At 44.6% G+C, this 19,561-nt stretch overlaps 1 protein-coding gene across 2 annotated transcripts in view; it reads left to right on the top strand.

Moving 5' to 3' along the window:
• The window catches only part of stk4 (serine/threonine kinase 4), a 108,425-nt gene that overhangs the window by 38,517 nt on the left and 50,347 nt on the right, over positions 1-19,561 (top strand). The window contains exons 8-10 of one of the 2 annotated variants that reach the window (XM_033041754.1): positions 5,269-5,397; positions 7,707-7,760; positions 9,559-9,748. In XM_033041754.1, the coding sequence (XP_032897645.1) occupies positions 5,269-5,397; positions 7,707-7,760; positions 9,559-9,748 (373 nt within the window). The remainder of the gene's footprint in view (positions 1-5,268; positions 5,398-7,706; positions 7,761-9,558; positions 9,749-19,561) is intronic. The other variant, XM_033041755.1, reaches the window with a different exon arrangement.

Genomic DNA, 19,561 nt, shown 5'->3' with positions numbered 1-19,561 from the left:
ACAAGTTTCATTGTTCAAAACACAAAGTGGCGGAGGTACACAGCAGGTCAGGCCGCATCTGTGGAAGGAAATGGACAGACGTTTCGGATCGGAGCCCTTCTTCAGACTGATGGAATAGGGGCGGGGGGGAGAAAGCCAGAAAAGAGAAATGCCCCAATCCGAACCGTCGTCTCTCCATTCCCTTCATAGATGCTGTCTGCTCCGCTGAGTTCCTCCTGCACTTTGTGTTTTGCTCAAGATTCCAGCATCTGCAGTCTCTTGTGACGCCATCATTTTCATTGGGCTAGTTTGTCATTGGGGAAAGTTGGAAGATTTGCACCCGTCATTCCAACAAGACTGGATGTATGGGTCTCGTACACAAAATATCAGGCAATCTGTTTCACTGTCTCAAGGTTTTTTTTATAAAAGGAATTCTTTGTTGTGTCTGCTGAATCCAGGAAGAAGCAAACACGCTGTGCTGGGCATAGATTAGGTCCATAAACAGTGTAGACCATAGTGACCCTGCTTCTTGTCCAAGTAATCTGGCACCCAACAGCATCCCGTGAGCCCACATAAGGACGACTGAAATATTATTTTGGAGCAAACAAGAGGGCTTGAGTTGGAAGAGCGTGGAGGAGTCAAAGGTCCCCATAGATGAAAGGATCAATGGTAACACAGTGCCCCACCCCCTCCCACTGTTGAGCAAGGGAAGAGAGACAATGTGCCCCTGCACCCTCCTTCCCCATGTGCCGCCCAGCTACTGGTTCTTGAACCTGGTGGTCATGGTTTTCTGACTCCTATATCTATACTCCTATATATAAGGAATGCCATTGCACCCTGATGTATATGACAATAAACTAGCCATCCCCTCCCTCCTTGCACCCCTGTTAAAAAAAATATGGCACAGGCATTATCCTTATGGAGTGAAAACAAGTCATCCTTGTTTCCAATGTACCAGCTGAGAGGGGCAGCATAGTGGCACAGCAGTAGAATTGCTGCCTTACAGCGCCCGGAAACCTGGGTTCCATCCTGACTGGTGGTGCTGCACGGAGTTTGTACGTTCTCCCTGTGACCGCAAGGGTTTCCCCAGGTGCTCAGGATTCCTCCCACCCTCCAAAAACGTGCAGGTTTTTTGGTTAATTGGCTTCTGTAAATTGTAAATAATCCCTTGTGTGTAGGATACGTTAGTGTGCAGGGTGACTGCTAGTCGATGCGAACTCGGTGGGCCAAAGGGTCGGTTTCTGTGTATCTCTCCAAAGTCTCAATGATTTCTTTATTATCAGGTGTACCAAGGTACAGTGAAATACTTCTACAGTAAAGGAGGAGGGAATGAAATTCACACTCCAATTCTCTCAATCTCACTGGAAAGTGCTGCTAATAGTTTAATTACATGATCCTTTCAAGATACTACAAAGCAGCACTAATTCGGAGTGGCGGCGCGGCCCTGGCTGCAGCGGCTCACCGGCAGTCCCGTTTGTTTGTGTTTTTTGTGGTGTTTATTTTGTTTTGGTTAGTCTAGTTTTTGGTTTTTAGTTTGTGTTTTGGGGGGGTGGGGGGTTGAAACGGGGTTTGCAGTCTCTCCCTGCGGGGGAATGCGACTTTTTTGTCGTATATTCCCCTTCTCTGTCTCCGTCTGCGCTGAGGCCTAATGGAGCTGATGACCTCGAGGCTCCGGAGGCAGAGCCCGTCAGGACTCGCCCTGAGCTCGCTCCCGTGAGGGTGGTCCGGCTCAGGGCTGGAACAGTGCTCCCGTGAGAGGCTGTGGCGCTCTCGTGAGGGCAGCCAGCCCAAGGGTGGAACGAGGCTCCCGTCAGAGCGGCCGAGCTCGGGGAGGTGCGGCGCTCGCAGCCCGAGGGAGGTTCGGCGCCCATGTCGGGGCAGCCCGGCCCGAGGGAGAAGCGACGCCCAAGTCGGGGCGGCCCGGCCAGAGGGAGAAGCGACGCCCAAGTCGGGGTGGCCCGGCTGGGGGGAGAAGCGATGCCCAAGTCGGGGTGGCCCGGCCCGGGGAAGAAGTGACGCCCATGTCGGGGCGGCCTGGCCCGGGGGAGGTTCGGCGCCCATGTCGGGGGCGGCCCAGCCCGAGGCTGAAGACGGCACGATACTCACGTGAGGGTGGTTGGAAGGTGTTCTGGCGGTGGTGGCCTGAGTCCGGGGTTCGGCCACGGGCCAGCGGCTGCGTCTGCAGGACTGGTGGGCAGCAGCTTCGACCACCCCGGGCCGCGGTGTTTGAGCCGCGGGACTGATTTATAACATCGCCCGAGGGGTATCGCCTCAGCGCAGAGGGAGAAGAGGAGGGAACAGACTGCAGACCTAAGACTTTTGCCTCCATCACAGTGAGAAGATGCTGGGTGGACTCACTGTGGTGGATGTTAATATGTGTTTATTGTTGTTTTTATTGTATTATATGTATGACTGCTGCAATTTCGTTCAGACTTCGGTCTGAATGACAATAAAGGCATATCTATCTATCTATCTATCTAATCATGCCTTGCCCGACATTATGATGCCTTTTGTCTTGCTATGGTTTCATTATGTAACTGGTGGCCAGAATTATAATCAATTACTTGAGGAATTTGATCTGCTAAACAACGTTCTGAGCTCCAGAGATGAATCGGCTGAGATGCTGGAGATGGCAATGGGTTAGACAAGTTTAAACGCATCGTTATGGAGCAACCTGCAGAGGTGGCTAATGCAATATTGATCTGAAATGGAATAAAAACAAGTCTGCCTTTGATCATCTGATCTGACAACCTGTGCACTGTCGGAAATAATCAATGTCAACTGAAGAGAAGACTTGCTTCCCTGATGGCTAAATGGGTTTCCTTAGTTCTACTGGTGTATTTTCATCGCATGGATCATTGTGTACTTAGTTCCGAGGCTGGCACCTTAGATGAGCTACAAAAGAGAATAAAAGACTTGGAGACATACAGTATAGAAAAGCGCTAGCTGAATCAATGCCTTTTAAACCAATCTGACATTAATCATAGAGTCTTACTGCATGGAAACAGGCCCTACAGCCCTACTTGCCCACACTGAGCAACAAACCCCATCTACACTAGTTCCACCTGCCTATGTTTGGCCCATATCCGTTTATGCCTGCCCTATCCGATGCTAACCACTAAGCATTCATAATTCTAAATGTCTCGATCAAATCACTCCTTGGGCTTCTCTCTTCCAGCAAAACAGACTCTAAGCACTGAATCGTTCCCAGTTTTGGTGCAGAGAGACTGTCTATATTCTTGAGTTAGCCTGAATTGTTAGCTTGGATTGTTAATTGATGGTGCATACTCCTTATACATGTCATAGTTTTGATCAGCTAATGGTGTTAATATTGATTTAGTTTCACAATTATAGAAGATAGAACAGCGCAGCACAATGTTCTGGCTGACTATCCTATCTATGTGTCCCATAATTTCAGAAAAGCTTTTTTGTTGTGTGCTAACTAACCAGTCAGCAGAAAGAGAATACATGATTACAATCGAGCCATCTACAGTGTACAGATACAGGATGAAGGGAATAGCATGAAGAACATTTAGTGTAAGGTGAAGTCAGATCGCTGATAGTCCAAGGGCCTGCAATGAGGTAGATGGTAGGTCAGGACTGCTCTCTAGTTGTTGGTAGGATGATTCAGTTGCATGATAATAGCTGGGAAGAAACTATTCCTGAATCTGGAGGTGTTTGTTTTCACACTTCTGTACCTCTTGTCTGATGGGAGAGGGAAAAAGAGGGAGCGGCCACGCTGAGACTGGCCCTTGATTATGCTGATGGCCTTACTGAGGCAGTGTGAAGTGTAGATGGAGTCAACGGAAAGGAAGTTGGTTTGTGTGATGGTCTGGGCTACGTCCACAATTCTCTGCAATTTCTTGCGGCTTGGATGGAGCTGTTCCCAAACCTTGCCGTGATGCGTCCCGATAAAATGCTTTCTGCGGTGCATCTGTAAAAGTTGGTGAGAATTGTCGGGGACATGCCGAACATCCCAAGTCTTCTAAGTATGTAGCAGCACTACATTGTATGGAATAGCTGCCTGTTTAGGAAGAGAGCTGCTTAGTTTACCTCCAGCGGAATAAGGAAGATAAATGTTCAGATGGAATAAACAATGTCTCCCACAAAAAAATAAAAAATAAAAGTGAGGATATTATATGCTCCACAAATGAATCTACAAATTCATTATTTTTCAATCTCGAGGCCTGAACCAGTTTTGAGGGACGTATATATCCATGGTTTGCAGCAGTAGAGGAGATTATTTTGAGGGAAAAGCAAGACCACAGTGGGATTTGAAAGCAACGATGAATGCAAACTCTCTTAACTACCATCCACGCATGAACATAAAACCTTTACATTTTATGTAAGTGGCATTTAGCTCAGCTTCAATATCTCTTTTGTGGCTCTTAGGAGCTAGGGATCAAAGTAGGACATTAAAGCTTCAAAAGCTAGCTTACTGAACGACAACAAAATACATTTTTACGCAATTTGTTTAAAAATAAAAGGCATTTTTCAGAATTGATAGCAAACAATGGTTGGCACCAAACCACATAAAAGATATTGAACCTGAGCTAAATGTCACTAACGTAAAATTTAAAGGTTGCATATTCATGATTAGATAGTATTGAAGAGTTTGCTTCCCAACTTTTCAGATCTGAATTGGTAATCAATCGGATCTTGCATTGAGTTCGAAACTGAAGTTAGTTCCAGTGCAGCGTCTTTGCAACAACTATTGAACACAACAAACAACAACTAAACTTCACACTATCAACTGACGACACAGAGTGCTGGAGTAACTCAGTGGGTCAGACAGCATCCCTTCTTCAGGGTCCGACCCGAAACTTCATCTCCACTGTAACGGGGCGATCAGAACCTCTGAATTACTCCAACACTTCGTGTCTTCTTTTCCAGCACTTTTGTGTCTCTAAACCAGCATCTGCAGTTCCTTGGATCTACTTTCAAACTACAAACTGTCATGGTTGCACTAAGGAGTTTGGGGTTTTGCTTTGATTTGCACTAATTTTCAGGCCTTTTTTGCTCATTGGACTTGTTTTCTTTGTTTTTTTTATGATGTTGTCTATTGAGTTACAGCTGTTACAGGTATTGTTTACAGGCTGTTATGCTGCCGCAAGCAATCAGTACAAATGACAATTAAGCACTCCCTACTCTTGAAGCAAAAAGGTAGATTTAGGTTTTACATTGCATGAGCATGGTCAACCAGTCCCGCTGCTAATTGATGGATTAACAGTTTGATTAAGAAGTATTTATTTCAATCACATTTCAAGCAATTTCATTTTCACTTTACAGCATCCCTTCATTAAAAGTGCCAAACCTGTGTCGATCTTGCGGGACCTGATCAACGATATGATGGAAATAAAACTAAAGCGGCAAGAGGAACAACAACGAGACTTGGATCAGGATGACGAGGAGAACTCGGTGGGTCTCTGCTTCTGTGTTTCTCTGTTTCGATGATCTCGCTTGCTCATGAGCAGCACAGTCGGTGGCACAGTGGTGCAGCGGTAGAGTTGCCCCCTCACGGCGCCAGAGACCCGGGTACCATCCTGACTACGGGCGCTGCCTGTTGGGAGTTTGTACATTCTCCCCGTAACCGCGTGGGTTTTCTCCAGGTGTTCCGGTTTTAGGTTGTAGGTTAATGGGTTTCGTTAAAAAATTGTAAATTGTCCCTGGTGTGTTGGATGGTGTTAGAGTTTGCAGTAGTGAGTGGGATAGTGTTAGAATACAAGGACGTACCTTTGTAAAGGAGATGAGGAGGAATTTCTTTAGTCTGAGGGAGGTGAATCTGTGGAATTCATTGACACAGAAGGCTGTGAAGACCAAGTTAAGGGGTATTTTTAAGGTGGAGATTGACAGATTCTTGATTAGTACGGGTGTCAGGGGATACGGGGAAGAGGCAGGAGAATGGGGTTGAGAGGGAGAGATAGATCAGCCTTGATTGAATGGTGGAGTGGACAATGGGGGAATGGCCTAATTAGGTGACTACAACTTATGAAGTAGGGGGTCGGCACGGACTTGATGGGCTGAAGGGCCTGTTTCTGCACTGTATATCTAAAGCCTGAAGCAGCAGCACTAGGAAGGTCATCTTGACTTTGAGCAGCCACTGTTGCATCTGGGTTAGAAGAATTTGGGCTTGGGTCATACATCAGGACTTCAGACCGCCTCTCCTGAAGGCTTAGGTTAATTGGTTTTATAATCACAATCAGCATTTGTCAGCGGCAGAATACAAACCCTCAAGGACACGATGTAAGTAGGATTTGATTCTTTTAATTGCCATTGATCTGCCATGAACTTGGACAGCTTTATGCTGTGTCATCAGGGATGTTCACTGATGTAGTATTCTTTGCCCATCTTTCAAAAGCATATAATAGTTTTAGTTTTAGAGATACAGCATGGAAACAGGCTTTCCGGCCCACATAGTCCAGCCAACCGTCGATCACCTGTTCACACTAGTTCTATGCTACCCCACTTTCGCCTCCACTCCCAACACACGACGGGCAATTTACAGAAGCCAATTAATCGATACACTTGTACATCTTTGGGATATGGGAAGAAACAGGACCCTGTGAAAATCCACGCAGTGACTGGGAAAGCGTGCAAACTCCACAGAGACGCCCGTAGCCCGGATGCAGCCCGGGTTTTTGGCGCTATGAGGCAGCAGCTCTACCACTGCGCCACTGTACCGCCGTGAATAGCTTTAGCCTGGTTGCGCAACATACATGTCGAGAAGGAATCTAGTGCAGGTCAACCACAAGTCTGGCAAGCGGAATGGTCTCTTCCTTATACAATATAATTATAATCAAGTCTGAAAAACGTCCCAACTCAAAATGTTGTCTATCCATTACCTCCAGAGATGCTGCCTGACCAGCTGTTACTCCAGTACGTTGTGCTTTACTCAAGATTCTAGCATTTGTAGTTCCTATATTTACATTCCCTTCTATGTCCATGAGAGGAAATGATTTGTACTTGAACAGTCAAATCGTTGAATTAGATCACTGTTAACACTTCAATATTCCAGGAAATGCATGCTCTCTGTACAAATAGTACTTAATTTAACTCTTATTTATGCTTATTTTGTATGCTGTATCCTCTCCAAAACCAATGCAGACTTCTGTGGTACGGTATCCAGAGCTGCAGCCATTCCACCAGAGATTTGTAGAAAGGTTCAGACCCGGAACGTCACCTGTACCTTTTCTCTAGAGATGCTGCCTGACCCGCTGAGTTACTCCAGCATTTTATGTCCATCTTTGGTATAAACCAGTATTTGCAGTTCTACACTACCCATTCCACCAGATGTGGTCCAACCACACCTTTATGGTTTACTCAGATTGTTGTTCTGTAATCAGTGCAGCACAGTGGTGCAGCGGTAGAGTTGCTCCTTTACAGAGCCAGAGACCAGGGTTCGATCCTGACACCCGGGTGCTGTCTGTACGGAGTTTGCATGTTCTCCCTGTAGCCGCATGGGTTTTCACCGGGAGTTCCGGATTTCTTCCACATCCCAAAGAGATGCAGGTTTGTAGGTTAATTCACATCTGTAAATCGTCCCTGGAGTGTAGGATCGAACTAGTGAACGGGTGATTGTTGGTAGGCGTGGAGTTGGTGAGCCGAAGAGCCTGTTTCCACTCTTCTATAAAGTAAACTAAACTATACTAATCCTTTTCACCATCTATCACTTTTAACTCTTCTAGTTACAGTTTCTGATTGGGCTTGTAATCCATTTTTTTGTCTAGAAACCCGTTTATAGAAAATTTGTCTTACTGAATAGGAATAGACATAAGATGGAGGTGAGGTGTGTGTGTGTGTTTGAGGAGTGTGGTTTTTGAGGTTTTGCATGGGACTTTGTCTTTAAATACAAAAAATTGCATGCTAGTTTTGTTGAAATCAGGAAGTGGCCTACAAATCTTTGTGCCTTTATATAGTAATTTATTGTCAAAACAGCAAACATTTCCATAGTTAATTTCTTTTTACAGTAGTGTGACTGCTACAGAGGTGGATGCAGTAGTTCGGCTGTGTTAAGGTTGTAGTTTTTAGGTTTGACTTGGGGGTGTGTGTGCATGCATTCTCAGACGTGGATATGGCGTGTTTCACATACTCACACAAGTGTGTGATGATTTTACTATACATGTGTTTGTCTATTGCTAACATGCATATGGTGTACTTTCACATTCGTGCAACTGCGTACATGTATCCTAGAGTCATTCAGCATGGAAACAGGCTCTTTGGCCCAACTTTCCCACACTGGCCAACATGTCCCATCTACACTAGTCCCACTGCCTGTGTTTGGCTCAAATCCATCAACCTATCCTATCCATGTGTCTAAATGTTTCTTAAACATTGTGACCGTACTTGGCTCAGCTTCCTCCGGCAGCTCGTTCCGTATGCCCACCACCCTTTGTGTACAAAATGTTACTCCTCGGGTTCCTATTAAATGTTTCCCCCTCACTTTAAACATATGTCCTGTGTTGGCACAAACACCTGCATGTTTACATACACTTGGAGGAAACCCATGCGGTCACAGGGAGAACATACAAACTCTGTACAGCGAGCACCCATAATCAGGATTAAACCTGGGTCTCTGGCGCAGCAAGGCAGCAACTATACCGCTGCTCCACTGTGCTGCCCCGCTATGTTTGCCGATTAATGTAACGTCACTAAACCTGACACTTGGGTGCATTTCACAGTTTGCAGACCCTTTCCATTTCTGAGAGAATGTCAATGCTTGAGACTTGTAACCCCATGGATGTGAGCACTTCCCCTCTTTAATGCTGCTTTATTAATGTATTTTTCAAACATCAAACTGACAAATTATTCAACATTATTCATTTCCGTATTTGTCAATGTAAAAATAAATTAAGCCTAAAACAAGTGAGAATCATCTGGAGGCATTAATGGAGCTGAGGTTATCACAAATGGATTCTCTGTATTTATTGTAATCTTTTTCAAATGTGGATGTTAATTTACTTCCCTGACACCCTAAATAATCTCGTCGCCCTTGTTCCCAAATACTATTATTTGTATTCACTGCAACATCATAAAATATGTCACATTTAGTTTAATTTAGAGGTTCAGCATGGAAATAGGCCCTTCTGCCCACTCTCCACGCCGACCATCATTCATTTGTTTACTAGTTCTATGTCGTCCCACTTTCTGTACCACTCCCTACACGATAGGGGCAATTTACAGAGAGCCAATTACCCTACAAACCACACCTCTTTTGGGTAAGGGAGGAAACCAGCGCACCCAGAGAAAACCAACACGGTCACATGGAGAACGTGCAAACTCCATACATACAGAACACAATATTTGGATCGAACCCGGGTCTCTGGCGCTGTGAGACACAGAGACAGTTGAGCCAAGGGACCTGTTTTCACACTGTATGACTCTACTATTTTTATTTGGCTGTTGTCCAGTTAAAGAAAAGACTATATACATGAATACAGTCAAGCCGTCCACAGGGTACAGATAAAGAATAAAGGGAACGACATTTAGTGCAAGATCTACACTCTGCATTAGGCCCACTCTTCGAGCGGGTCAGGGTTGCTATCTATTCACTATTTTCTTGCTGTTGAACAATTGGAACAGGAGGAAGATGACAATGACTCTGGCACCATGGTAAGAGCGAGTGCAGATGACACGGGGACCATGAGAGCAGCCAGCACGATGAGTGAGGGCGCGCGGACGATGATCGAGCACGACAGCGCTACGCTGAACTCGCAGATGGGGACCATGGTGATCAACAGCGGGGATGATGAGGCGGACGGAACAATGAAAAGTAAGACCTCCGATATTTTAGTTTAATTTAGAGATACAGGGCGGAAACAGGAAATCAAGATCGAAAAACACCCATTGACACCCTCCACAGCCGTCTGTGGCAATGAATTCCAGAGATTCACCACTCTCAGGCTAAAGAAATTCCTCCTCATCTCCATTCCTAAGGTACGTTCTTTTATTCTGAGGCTGTGCACCCTGGTTTAAGTTTCTCCCACTGCTGGAAACATCCTCTCCTCGTCCACTCTATCTGGGCCTTTCATTATCCAGTAGGTTTCAAGTTCAAGTTCAAGTGAGTTTATTGTCATGTGTCCCTGATAGGACAATGAAATTCTTGCTTTGCTTCAGCACAACAGACCATAGTAGGCATTTACTACAAAACAGATAAGTGTGTCCATATACCATTATATAAATATATACACAGATGAATAAATAAACTGATAAAGTGCAAATAACAGATAATGGGTTATTAATGATCAGAGTTTTGTCCGAGCCAGGTTTAATAGCCTGATGGCTGTGGGGAAGTAGCTATTCCTGAACCTGGTCATTGCAGTCTTCAGGCTCCTGTACCTTCTACCTGAAGGTAGCAGGGAGATGAGTGTGTGGCCAGGATGGTGTGGGTCTTTGATGATACTGCCAGCCTTTTTGAGGCAGCGACTGCGATAAATCCCCTCGATGAAAGGAAGGTCAGAGCCGATGATGGACTGGGCAGTGTTTACTACTTTTTGTAGTCAATGAGATTCACCTCATCCTTGGGATACTGGGATTTTGTGTTTCTTTTCATGAATGTGTCATGGAGTTGTTTATAACCACTTGGAAGAGAACATTGTTGAACATTTAACAGCACCTCTAACATCGCAGCACTCCACCACCGCTAGAGTACTGATGGAGTGCTGTATTCATTTGTCTGCATGCAGGATGATTTCAGGCCTAACTCTTTGGCTCAGAAGTGAGAGTGCTACCTTCAGCATCAGCATTCAGCAACTTACAAAATTCTTAAGGGGTTGGACAGGCTAGATGCAGGAAGATTGCTCCCGATGTTGGGGAAGTCCAGGACAAGGGGTCACAGCTTAAGGATAAGGGGGAAATCCTTTAAAACCGAGATGAGAAGAACTTTTTTCACACAGAGAGTGGTGAATCTCTGGAACTCCCTGCCACAGAGGGTAGTCGAGGCCAGTTCATTGGCTATATTTAAGAGGGAGTTAGATGTGGCCCTTGTGGCTAAGGGGATCAGAGGATATGGAGAGAAGGCAGGTACGGGATACTGAGTTGGATGATCAGCCATGATCATATTGAATGGCGGTGCAGGCTCGAAGGGCCGAATGGCCTACTCCTGCACCTAATTTCTATGTTTCTATGTTTCTATCAGGGCTGTTGAGAATGAGTTCATGTAGGAAATGATGTTGTGTGGTTTGACGTGACCAATCTTTGTCTCTTCCTAAACTGTGACTAATAACACAGCCTGGTTGATATTGATGTAGATTTATTTTGTTGGAGGTTAGTTTGTGTTCCTTTGAGATCAGATAATATTTAATGAGTCATCAGTGCGGCATTCCTTTCTGATTTCTCTTAGGCTATGCTTCACTGTTAAATATATGTTTTATATAAGAAGATAAAAGCGTAGGAGCTGAAGATTGTTCACTTTGATATTATCTAAATATCACGATGAACTATAGAAACAACATTTATAAAGCACCCTTTTATTAAAGTAAAAGGCATTTTACAAGTAATTATCAAGCAAATTTTAACTTATTGTATGAACGTCATTTAATTGTATCCCATGCCCACAGAATATAACATTAGTGTCTTGTGGTGAGTATTAATGTTTGATAATTTCTGGTCTAACTTTAGACTTAGACTTCAGAGATACAGTGTGGAAACAGGCCCTTCGGCTCGTCGAGTAGGCCCGACCAGTGATCACCCCGTACACTAGCTATATCCTACAAACTAGGGACAATTTACAGATGTCAATTAACCTACAATCCTGTACGTCTTTGGAGTGTGGGAGGAAACCAAAGCACCCGTAGAAAACTCAAGCAGTCACAGGAAGAATGTACAAACTCTATGCAGATAGCACCTCTAATCAGGATTGAACCCTGGTCTCTGGCGCTGTAAGGCAGCAACTCTATCTCTACGTCACTGTGCTGACTCTTATCACAAGTCAGCAGTAGATCCGATGGTAGAAGGTGGGAATGGGCGGCTCACAAAGAGCATGTAGGGACTAGATAAACCCTGCCCATTAAACTTTAGACCTTAGAGATACAGCGAGGAAACTGACTCTTTGGCCCACAGAGTCTGTGCCGACCAGCGATCACCCCCCCTGTACTTGCACTATCCAACACAATAGGGACAATATACAATTTTACTGAAACCAATTAATCTACAAACCTGTACTTTTCTGGAGTGTAGAGGAACCCAGAGCACCCGGAGGAAACCTACGCGGTCACAGGGAGAACGTACAAACTCTGTACAGACAGCCCTTAGTCAGAATCAAACCTATAAGCCAACCACTCGACCACTGTGCAACTGGGCCACACTATTGTCCACATGCAGCAGGGATCCAGAATTGAGAGATTTGTATGGAACACAAAATGCTGGAATAACTCAGCAGGTCAGGTAGCATCTCTGGAGGACATGATCTGCAGTTTCATTGCTCTTCATGTGCACCCTTTCATGCAGTGAATTTTAGTTTAGTTCAGGTACAGTGCAGAAACAGGCCCTTCAGCCCACCATGTCCATGCTGACCAGCTACACTAGCACTACCCTGCGCACTAGGGACAATTTACAATTTGACTAAAGCCAATTAACCTACAAAACTGTACATCTTTGTAATGTGGGAGAAAACCGTACCACCCACGTGGAAATGGGGAGACCGTACAAACACTGTACAGACAGCACCTTGTTCAGGATCGATCCTGGGACTAGCGCTGTAAGGCAGCAGCTCCACCACTGCGCTACTGTGCCGACCGCTAATTCCAGGCACCTCTGGGTGAAAATGTTTTCCTCATCTCCTTCTCTCCCATGTTTGGATAGCTAGCAGCCATGTGATCCCTCCCCTCCCATGCCTCTCCTTCCCATGTTCGTAAAAGAGCAGACCGATGGCAGAAGGCTGGGAACTATAGAACAGTTAATTCAACGCCATAGGCAAGATGTCATAGTCACTCATCATAGGGGAAATAGGTCATTATTTCTGGAAGCTGAATATAATCAAATCTAATCAACTTGGTTTTAATGAAAGGTAAATCATGTTGGACAAATTTGGCTCTAATTCTTTGGGGATGTAACAGGGAGAGGAAATACAGGGGAATGTGGTAGATGGGTAGATTTAGATTTCCGAAAGACATTTAACAAGGTGCCGCAGAGGAGTCTGATTTATAAATTAAAAGCCCATTGTATCGGTGGAATTGTGTTCAAATGGATTGTAAATTGGCTGTCTCATTGAAAATAGTGTTAGAACAAGTGGATACTTTTCAAACTAGGTGGAGGTAGCTAGTGGAATACCGCAAGAATCCGTTCTTGGAAGGGATGAATAAGTAGTATGCAAGGTTTTCACATTTACCGATGATACAAAAATAGGTGGATGGGTATGTTGTGAAAAGGATACAGTGATTCTGCACTAGGATATGGAGAGAGAAGTGAGTGGGCAAAAGACTTCAAAGACGTACAGATTTGTAGGTTAATTGGCTTTGGTAAAATTGTACATTTTCCCTAGTGTGTGTAGGATAGTGTTAGTGTGTGAGGATCGTTGGTCGGCATGGGCTCAGTGGGCCGAAGGGCCTGTTTCCATGCTATCTCTAGATTAAAACTGAACCATGCTTGCAAATGATGTTTGACACGGGACAGTGGGGGGTCTTACAATTTGGTAAGAGAAATCGTACCAAAGATTTACCTAAGAAAGAAGGGTTCAGATCCAAAACCTCACCTATCCATGTTCTCTAGAGATACTGCCTGAATTGCTGAGTTACTCCAGTGGATTGTGTCTTTTTCAGCTGTATAACACTTCAGTTTGGCCACATTTGGAGTATTGTGTGCAGTTCTGGATGTCCCATTCCTGGAAGGAATTGGAGACTTTGGCGAGGACGCAGAAGAGGTTTACCAGGATTAGAGAGTTTATGAGGAGTGGTTGGAAAAACATGGGCAGGTGACATTTTGGGTTGGGACCCTTCTTCATTCTGAAGAAGAGTAGCGACCCACGACATCAGCTATCCATGTTTCCAGAGGTGCTGCCTGACCTGCTGAGTCAATCCAGCACTTTGCGTCTTTTACTGACTTTTAAGAACTTCGTCCGTGAAATGTGCAGTTTGCTGAGATTCCTCTTAGACCACAAGGTGGCACCAGATCTCAGTGATGGAGCACTAAAGAAGTTTAAAAAAAAGGATATTAAGTTTGGTTTAGAGCTACAGCATGGAAACAGGCCCTTTGGCCCACTGGGTCTACGCCGACCATCAAACACCAGCTCACGCTAGTTCTATGTTATCCCACTTTCTCATCCACTCCTTCCTGCGGGAGATCTCACAGAGGGCCATTTAACCTACAAACCACGTGATCATAGGGAGAATGTACAAACTCCACGCAGACAGCACCCTTATTTTATTTTTGCAGCAAAATGTTGATAATTTTCAATTTTTGTCTTGTGATGCTAACTTTCAACGCTATTTTATTCATAACTTCATTTTCCAATGTGATAACTTGCACCTTTGCTGTCCATGGATCCGACTTCTCCACTACCTTTCCTCACCAATCTTTCCAGCTCCACCATGTGCTGCTTATTCAGACACATGGGGGCAATTTACAGAGGCCAGTGAAACTACAAAGGTACGTCTTGGGGTTATGGCAGGAAACCGGAGCATCCGGAGGAAACTCACGAGATCACAGTGAGAACCCTGTGATTCTTCCCCGTAATGTTTCATAAATCATCGGTCCATTACGAACTCCCATTCGCATTCCAGCAACAGTAGATGGGAAAGGATCCTTAACCTCGGAGGTCATAACGAACCCTGGTCACTGGAGCTGTAAGACACTGCACTATCCACAGCACCTCTGTCGCCCAGTTTAGGAATCAATTCCCTTATCGCCCTTTCTTGTCTCTTCAGACCAAATTAAGGTAGAGTAGTAGAAATTCAGCATGTTTGTTTTTCAACTAAAAAAAAAAATCATTTTCTGAATGAGTTTATTTATTTCCTCCCTTGCCTCCCTTTCACTTTTAGATGGTCTGTATATTTATAATCTCTTTGCTATATGTCATTGCTGCCTTGATCTATTTCCACTTTCCTGTATTGTTGTGATCATATGCAGTGTTTAATTTATATTCAGTATTTTTGTGTTGCCGTATTGCAGTCATTCTTGATCCATCTGGTTCCTTGCAGCATATTACAATCTCCAATTTTCCAGTTTTCTTGGACAGTTTCATTCATGGTTTAGGACTTTCACCCTTTAGCTTTTAACTTTTTTTTATACTTGTGTCCCAAAACAACATTAATTTCCATGTCTGTTTTCTCCAGTTGCCTGTCCTATCCTTGTTTACAATGACAGCTGTTTCATTCTTTGCCATTATGGCACACTCCTGTCTTACAGTTGTAAAGTGTTTAAGAAGGAACTGCAGATGATGGAAAATCGAAGGTACACAAAAATGCTGGTGAAACTCAGCGGGTGCAGCAGCATCTATGGAGCGAAGGAGATAGGCAACGTTTCGGGCCGAAACCCTTCTCCAGTCTGAAGAAGGGTTTTGGCCCGGAATGTTGCCCATCTCCTTCGCTCCATAAATGCTGCTGCACCCGCTGAGTTTCTCCAGCATTTTTGTGTACCTTACAGTTGTAAAGCCCTTGCCACCTTTCTATCAGGGCACAGGTCACATTCTGGTAGAGGTGAACTAAAACCACAAAACACTGGAAGCACTCAGCAGATCAGGCGGCAGCTATGGTAGAGTTACTGCCTTTACAGGGCCAGAGACCCAGGTTTGATCCTGACTACGGGTGCTGTCTGTACATCCTTCCTCTCTCCGTGTGGGTTTCCTCTGGGTGCTCCGGTTTCCTCCCTCCTAAGACGCTCGGGTTTGTAGGTTAATTGGCTTCAGAAAATTGTCCCTAGTGTGTCGGATGCGAAGGTGGGATAACATAGAACTGGTGTGAACGGGTGATGGATGGTCGGCGTGTACTCTGACCCCCTCTCTCTGCAAGTGGAGCCTGGTCTGTGCTTTTATAGACATTAGACAATAGGTGCATTAGTAGGCCATTCGGTCCTTCGAGCCAGTTTCACTGTGATCATGGCTGATCATCCACAATTAGCTTTTCCAATATTTCCATTGACTGAGCACTGAAACGTTGGGCCAGAGCTCTTATCTGGCACTAAACCAGCCCAATGGGATTAGCAGGTTAATGGAACTGCCGCTCTGCAAATATCAGGGGGGAGTAGAACGAGCAGCTAACTTTATATTTTTTGGATCATGGACACATTTATTCCCCCTGCGTATTTCCTTGACTGACTGTTTAGTTTCCTGTAATAATGCAGAGAACCAGGGTTCATTGTTTTCACATTTTGCCTGAGGGAGATACAATATATTTTGCAGACTGGTATTCATCTGTGACATATCCGAGTGTATTTTGTTAATGGAACAAAACCTCCAGAGCATAGAGTACTTCCAGACATTAATGATTCACTTGGAGAGCTCTATTTGCCTTCTAATTGTGGACTCCAGCTGATGAAAACTCAAGCAGCCTGAGTGTCAGATGTGAGATGATTAAAAGTCAGAGCACTTGGCCAAAAGAAACAACAGCTTACAATAGTATAGCACTTTTCAATTGTGTAGTGCTCCTTGAGTGTTTTTCTGCATGTAATGACCCAGGCAGGAGATTAGGATAGGTGACTGAAGGCTTGGTCAAAGGTGTGGGTTTTACCGAGGGTTGAAAGTTAGGTGAGATATGGAGAGGTTTAAGGGGGTGATTTCACAACTACATGCAAGATGAAATGAGGAAGATTGGATATGTAAAAGCGGTCAGCATGAGAGATTGGAGAACTTGGAGGATAGTAGGCCTGGAATCGATTGCACAGATCTGCACAGGGATGTAATGCTGACACTTTATAAGGCACTGGTCGGACCACATTTGGAGTATGATGAACAGTTTGGGTTCCTTATTTGCGGAAGAACGTGCTGACATTGGAGAGGGTACAGAGGAGCTTTACACGAATGATTCCAGAAATAATTGGGTTAACAAATGATGAGCGTTTGACGGCACTGGGCCTGCACTCACTGGAGTTTAGAAAGACGAGGGGGGACCTCATGGAAACTTACCGAATAGTGAAAGGCCTCGGATAGAGTGGATGTGGAGAGGATGTTTCCGCTAGTAGGAGAGTCTAGGATCAGAGGCCATAGCCTCAGAATAAATGGAGATTCATTAGGCAGAGGGTGGTGAATCTGTGGAATTCATTGGCACATCAAGCTGTGGAGGCCAAGTCAATGGATATTTTTGCGGCAGAGATTGATAGATTCTCGATTAGTGTGGTTGTCAGGGGTTATGGGGAGATGGCAGGCGAATGGAGTTGAGAGGGAAAGATAGATCAGCCATGATTGAGTGGTGGAAATTGATGGGCCGAATGTCCTTGTTCTGCTCCTATAACTTATGAAGAGGGAGAAGAAATTTGAAAACAAATTTGAATTTTAAAACCGAGGCCTGGCCAGACTGGAAGTCAGATTCACTCAGCAGGTGTAGGGTAATTGGTGAGTGGGAATTAGTGCAAGTTAGAAAATAGGTCGCTAAATGTTGGATGAACCCAAATGCTCAGAGATTTCAAGCTGGGAAGCCAATCATGAGGGCTTTGTGAGAGCCCATCTACATACCATTTGCAGCCTTTACTGCTTGTTACAATTTAAAAAAAAACATAATCCTAGTACAATGTGTGCTACAGATTATTTTGAACCTTTCGTCCCTCACTTAACTTGGCAACTCTGGTTTGGGTTTGGCTTCAATGTCAAACACTCTCTGGATGGGCTGTTCTACTATGCTTTGGGGTTAGGTTGTCAGTTTGCAGGCGGTGGCTTAATCATTCCTCTTGCTGGACGTTCAATGTCACTGGCGATTGCCGCTTGACCTGGCCTACAATGTAATTACCTTTGTGCAAATCCATTTGCCTTTATTAGCCTCCACATCTTCACATCTTCTCCTTCCCTTGGCCTAACTCAGATTCAAGATTTTAGTAACTAATTCTCTTGTCCCAGCTTGGGCTAATCTGGATCGGAATACAATTTGGTTATTGTGATTTTACCGAGTCCAAGCTTGGTTTAATCTGGATCTGAGGAGAACTTGGTATCTGAGGATTTCCCTGCTCCCATCTTGGGCTTGACCGGGCTTGCTGTTGGGCTTGCTGTTTTTCAGTCTTTACTGGATCTTGCCTCGCTGTGACTTTTATGAGGACCAAGGTAACGAGGATTGCGTCGCTTTGAATGTCACATTGTCAGTTTGCAGACAGTGGGATAATAATCCCTCTTGTGCTTCACTGTACTCGTGTTCCGTTGGGGTTGAAGATAGACACAAAGTGCTGGAGCAACTCAGTAGTCAGGCAACATCTCTGGAGAAAAAGGATGAATGATGTTTTGGGTCAAGACCCTTCTTCAGCCTGAAAAGTAGGTTTTGACCCGAAACATCACCTATCGTTTTTCTCCGGAGATGCTGCCTGACCCGCTGAGTTACACCAGCACTATATGTCCATCTTTGGTATAAAACAGCATCTGCAAGTTCTTTGTTTCCAGGGCTAGGGTTAAGTTGAACTCTTTTCAATGGGAAATTGCACTTCTCATTAGGACAAGTCTTTTTTTTGCAATTGCCTTGATGGATGACAATAGACAATAGGTGCAGGAGTAGGCCATTCGGCCCTTTGAGCCATTCAATGTGACAATGGCTGATCATCGCCAATCAGTACCCCGTTCCTGCCTTCTCACCATATCCCCATACCGCTATTTTTAAGAGCCCTATCTAGCTCTCTCTTGAAAGCATCCAGAGAACCTGCCTCCACTGCCCTCTGAGGCAGAGAATTCCACAGACTCACCACTCTTAGTAAGAAAAAGTGTTTCCTCGTCTCCGTTCCAAATGGCTTACTCCTTATTCTTAAACTGTGGCCCCTGGTTCTGGACTCCCCCCAACATCGGGAACATGTTTCCTGCCTCTAGCGTGTCCAAGCCCTTAACAATCTTCAGGGATGGTATCAGCCATCCCTGACTTGCAGCTGAAGGTTCTTGATAGGCATCCTTTGACATACAGCTAGCAATAACCATACGGTGCATGTCCCTTGAGAGTTATCTTTACTACGATTAAATGCAAATAGAGGATTGAATAGCATGTCGTTTTTATGAGAGATTTCTTTTTGTTAGAACATATTATGATTGGTAATAAGGAATTAGAGTGCTTAAGATTTCAATGAGTGCATTTGGCAGTCGGGGTAGTTGGATATGGTGGATAGTTGATCTCTAATCCTCCATCCCTCTCCCCACCCACTGCAGTTGCTGCCTCAGCAAAAGCACAGTATTTATTGATTTTGACATCTACTGAGGGCTGCATTACTGTCGGGAGCGTTTAATTGTTATATGTACTGACAACGGAACAATGAAATTTTGACTTGCAGCAGCATAGCAGGTCTGTAAATGCAAAACACATAGATAATATGTAATAAGTAAAAATAAAATTCAATGAATTAATAACCACAATACTAATGCAAAAAAACCTGTAGAACACAAGGACATTCATGTTACTGAGCAGACAATACAGTCTTGCTGCATTGAGAGTTCTCACCAGTTTCACCATCAATAATGCAGCAGGTTGGGACTTGA

Source organism: Amblyraja radiata, chromosome 23, assembly GCF_010909765.2.
Source record: "Amblyraja radiata isolate CabotCenter1 chromosome 23, sAmbRad1.1.pri, whole genome shotgun sequence".
Taxonomy (NCBI): Eukaryota; Metazoa; Chordata; class Chondrichthyes; order Rajiformes; family Rajidae; genus Amblyraja; species Amblyraja radiata.
This window is presented reverse-complemented; position numbering and strand designations above follow the sequence as displayed.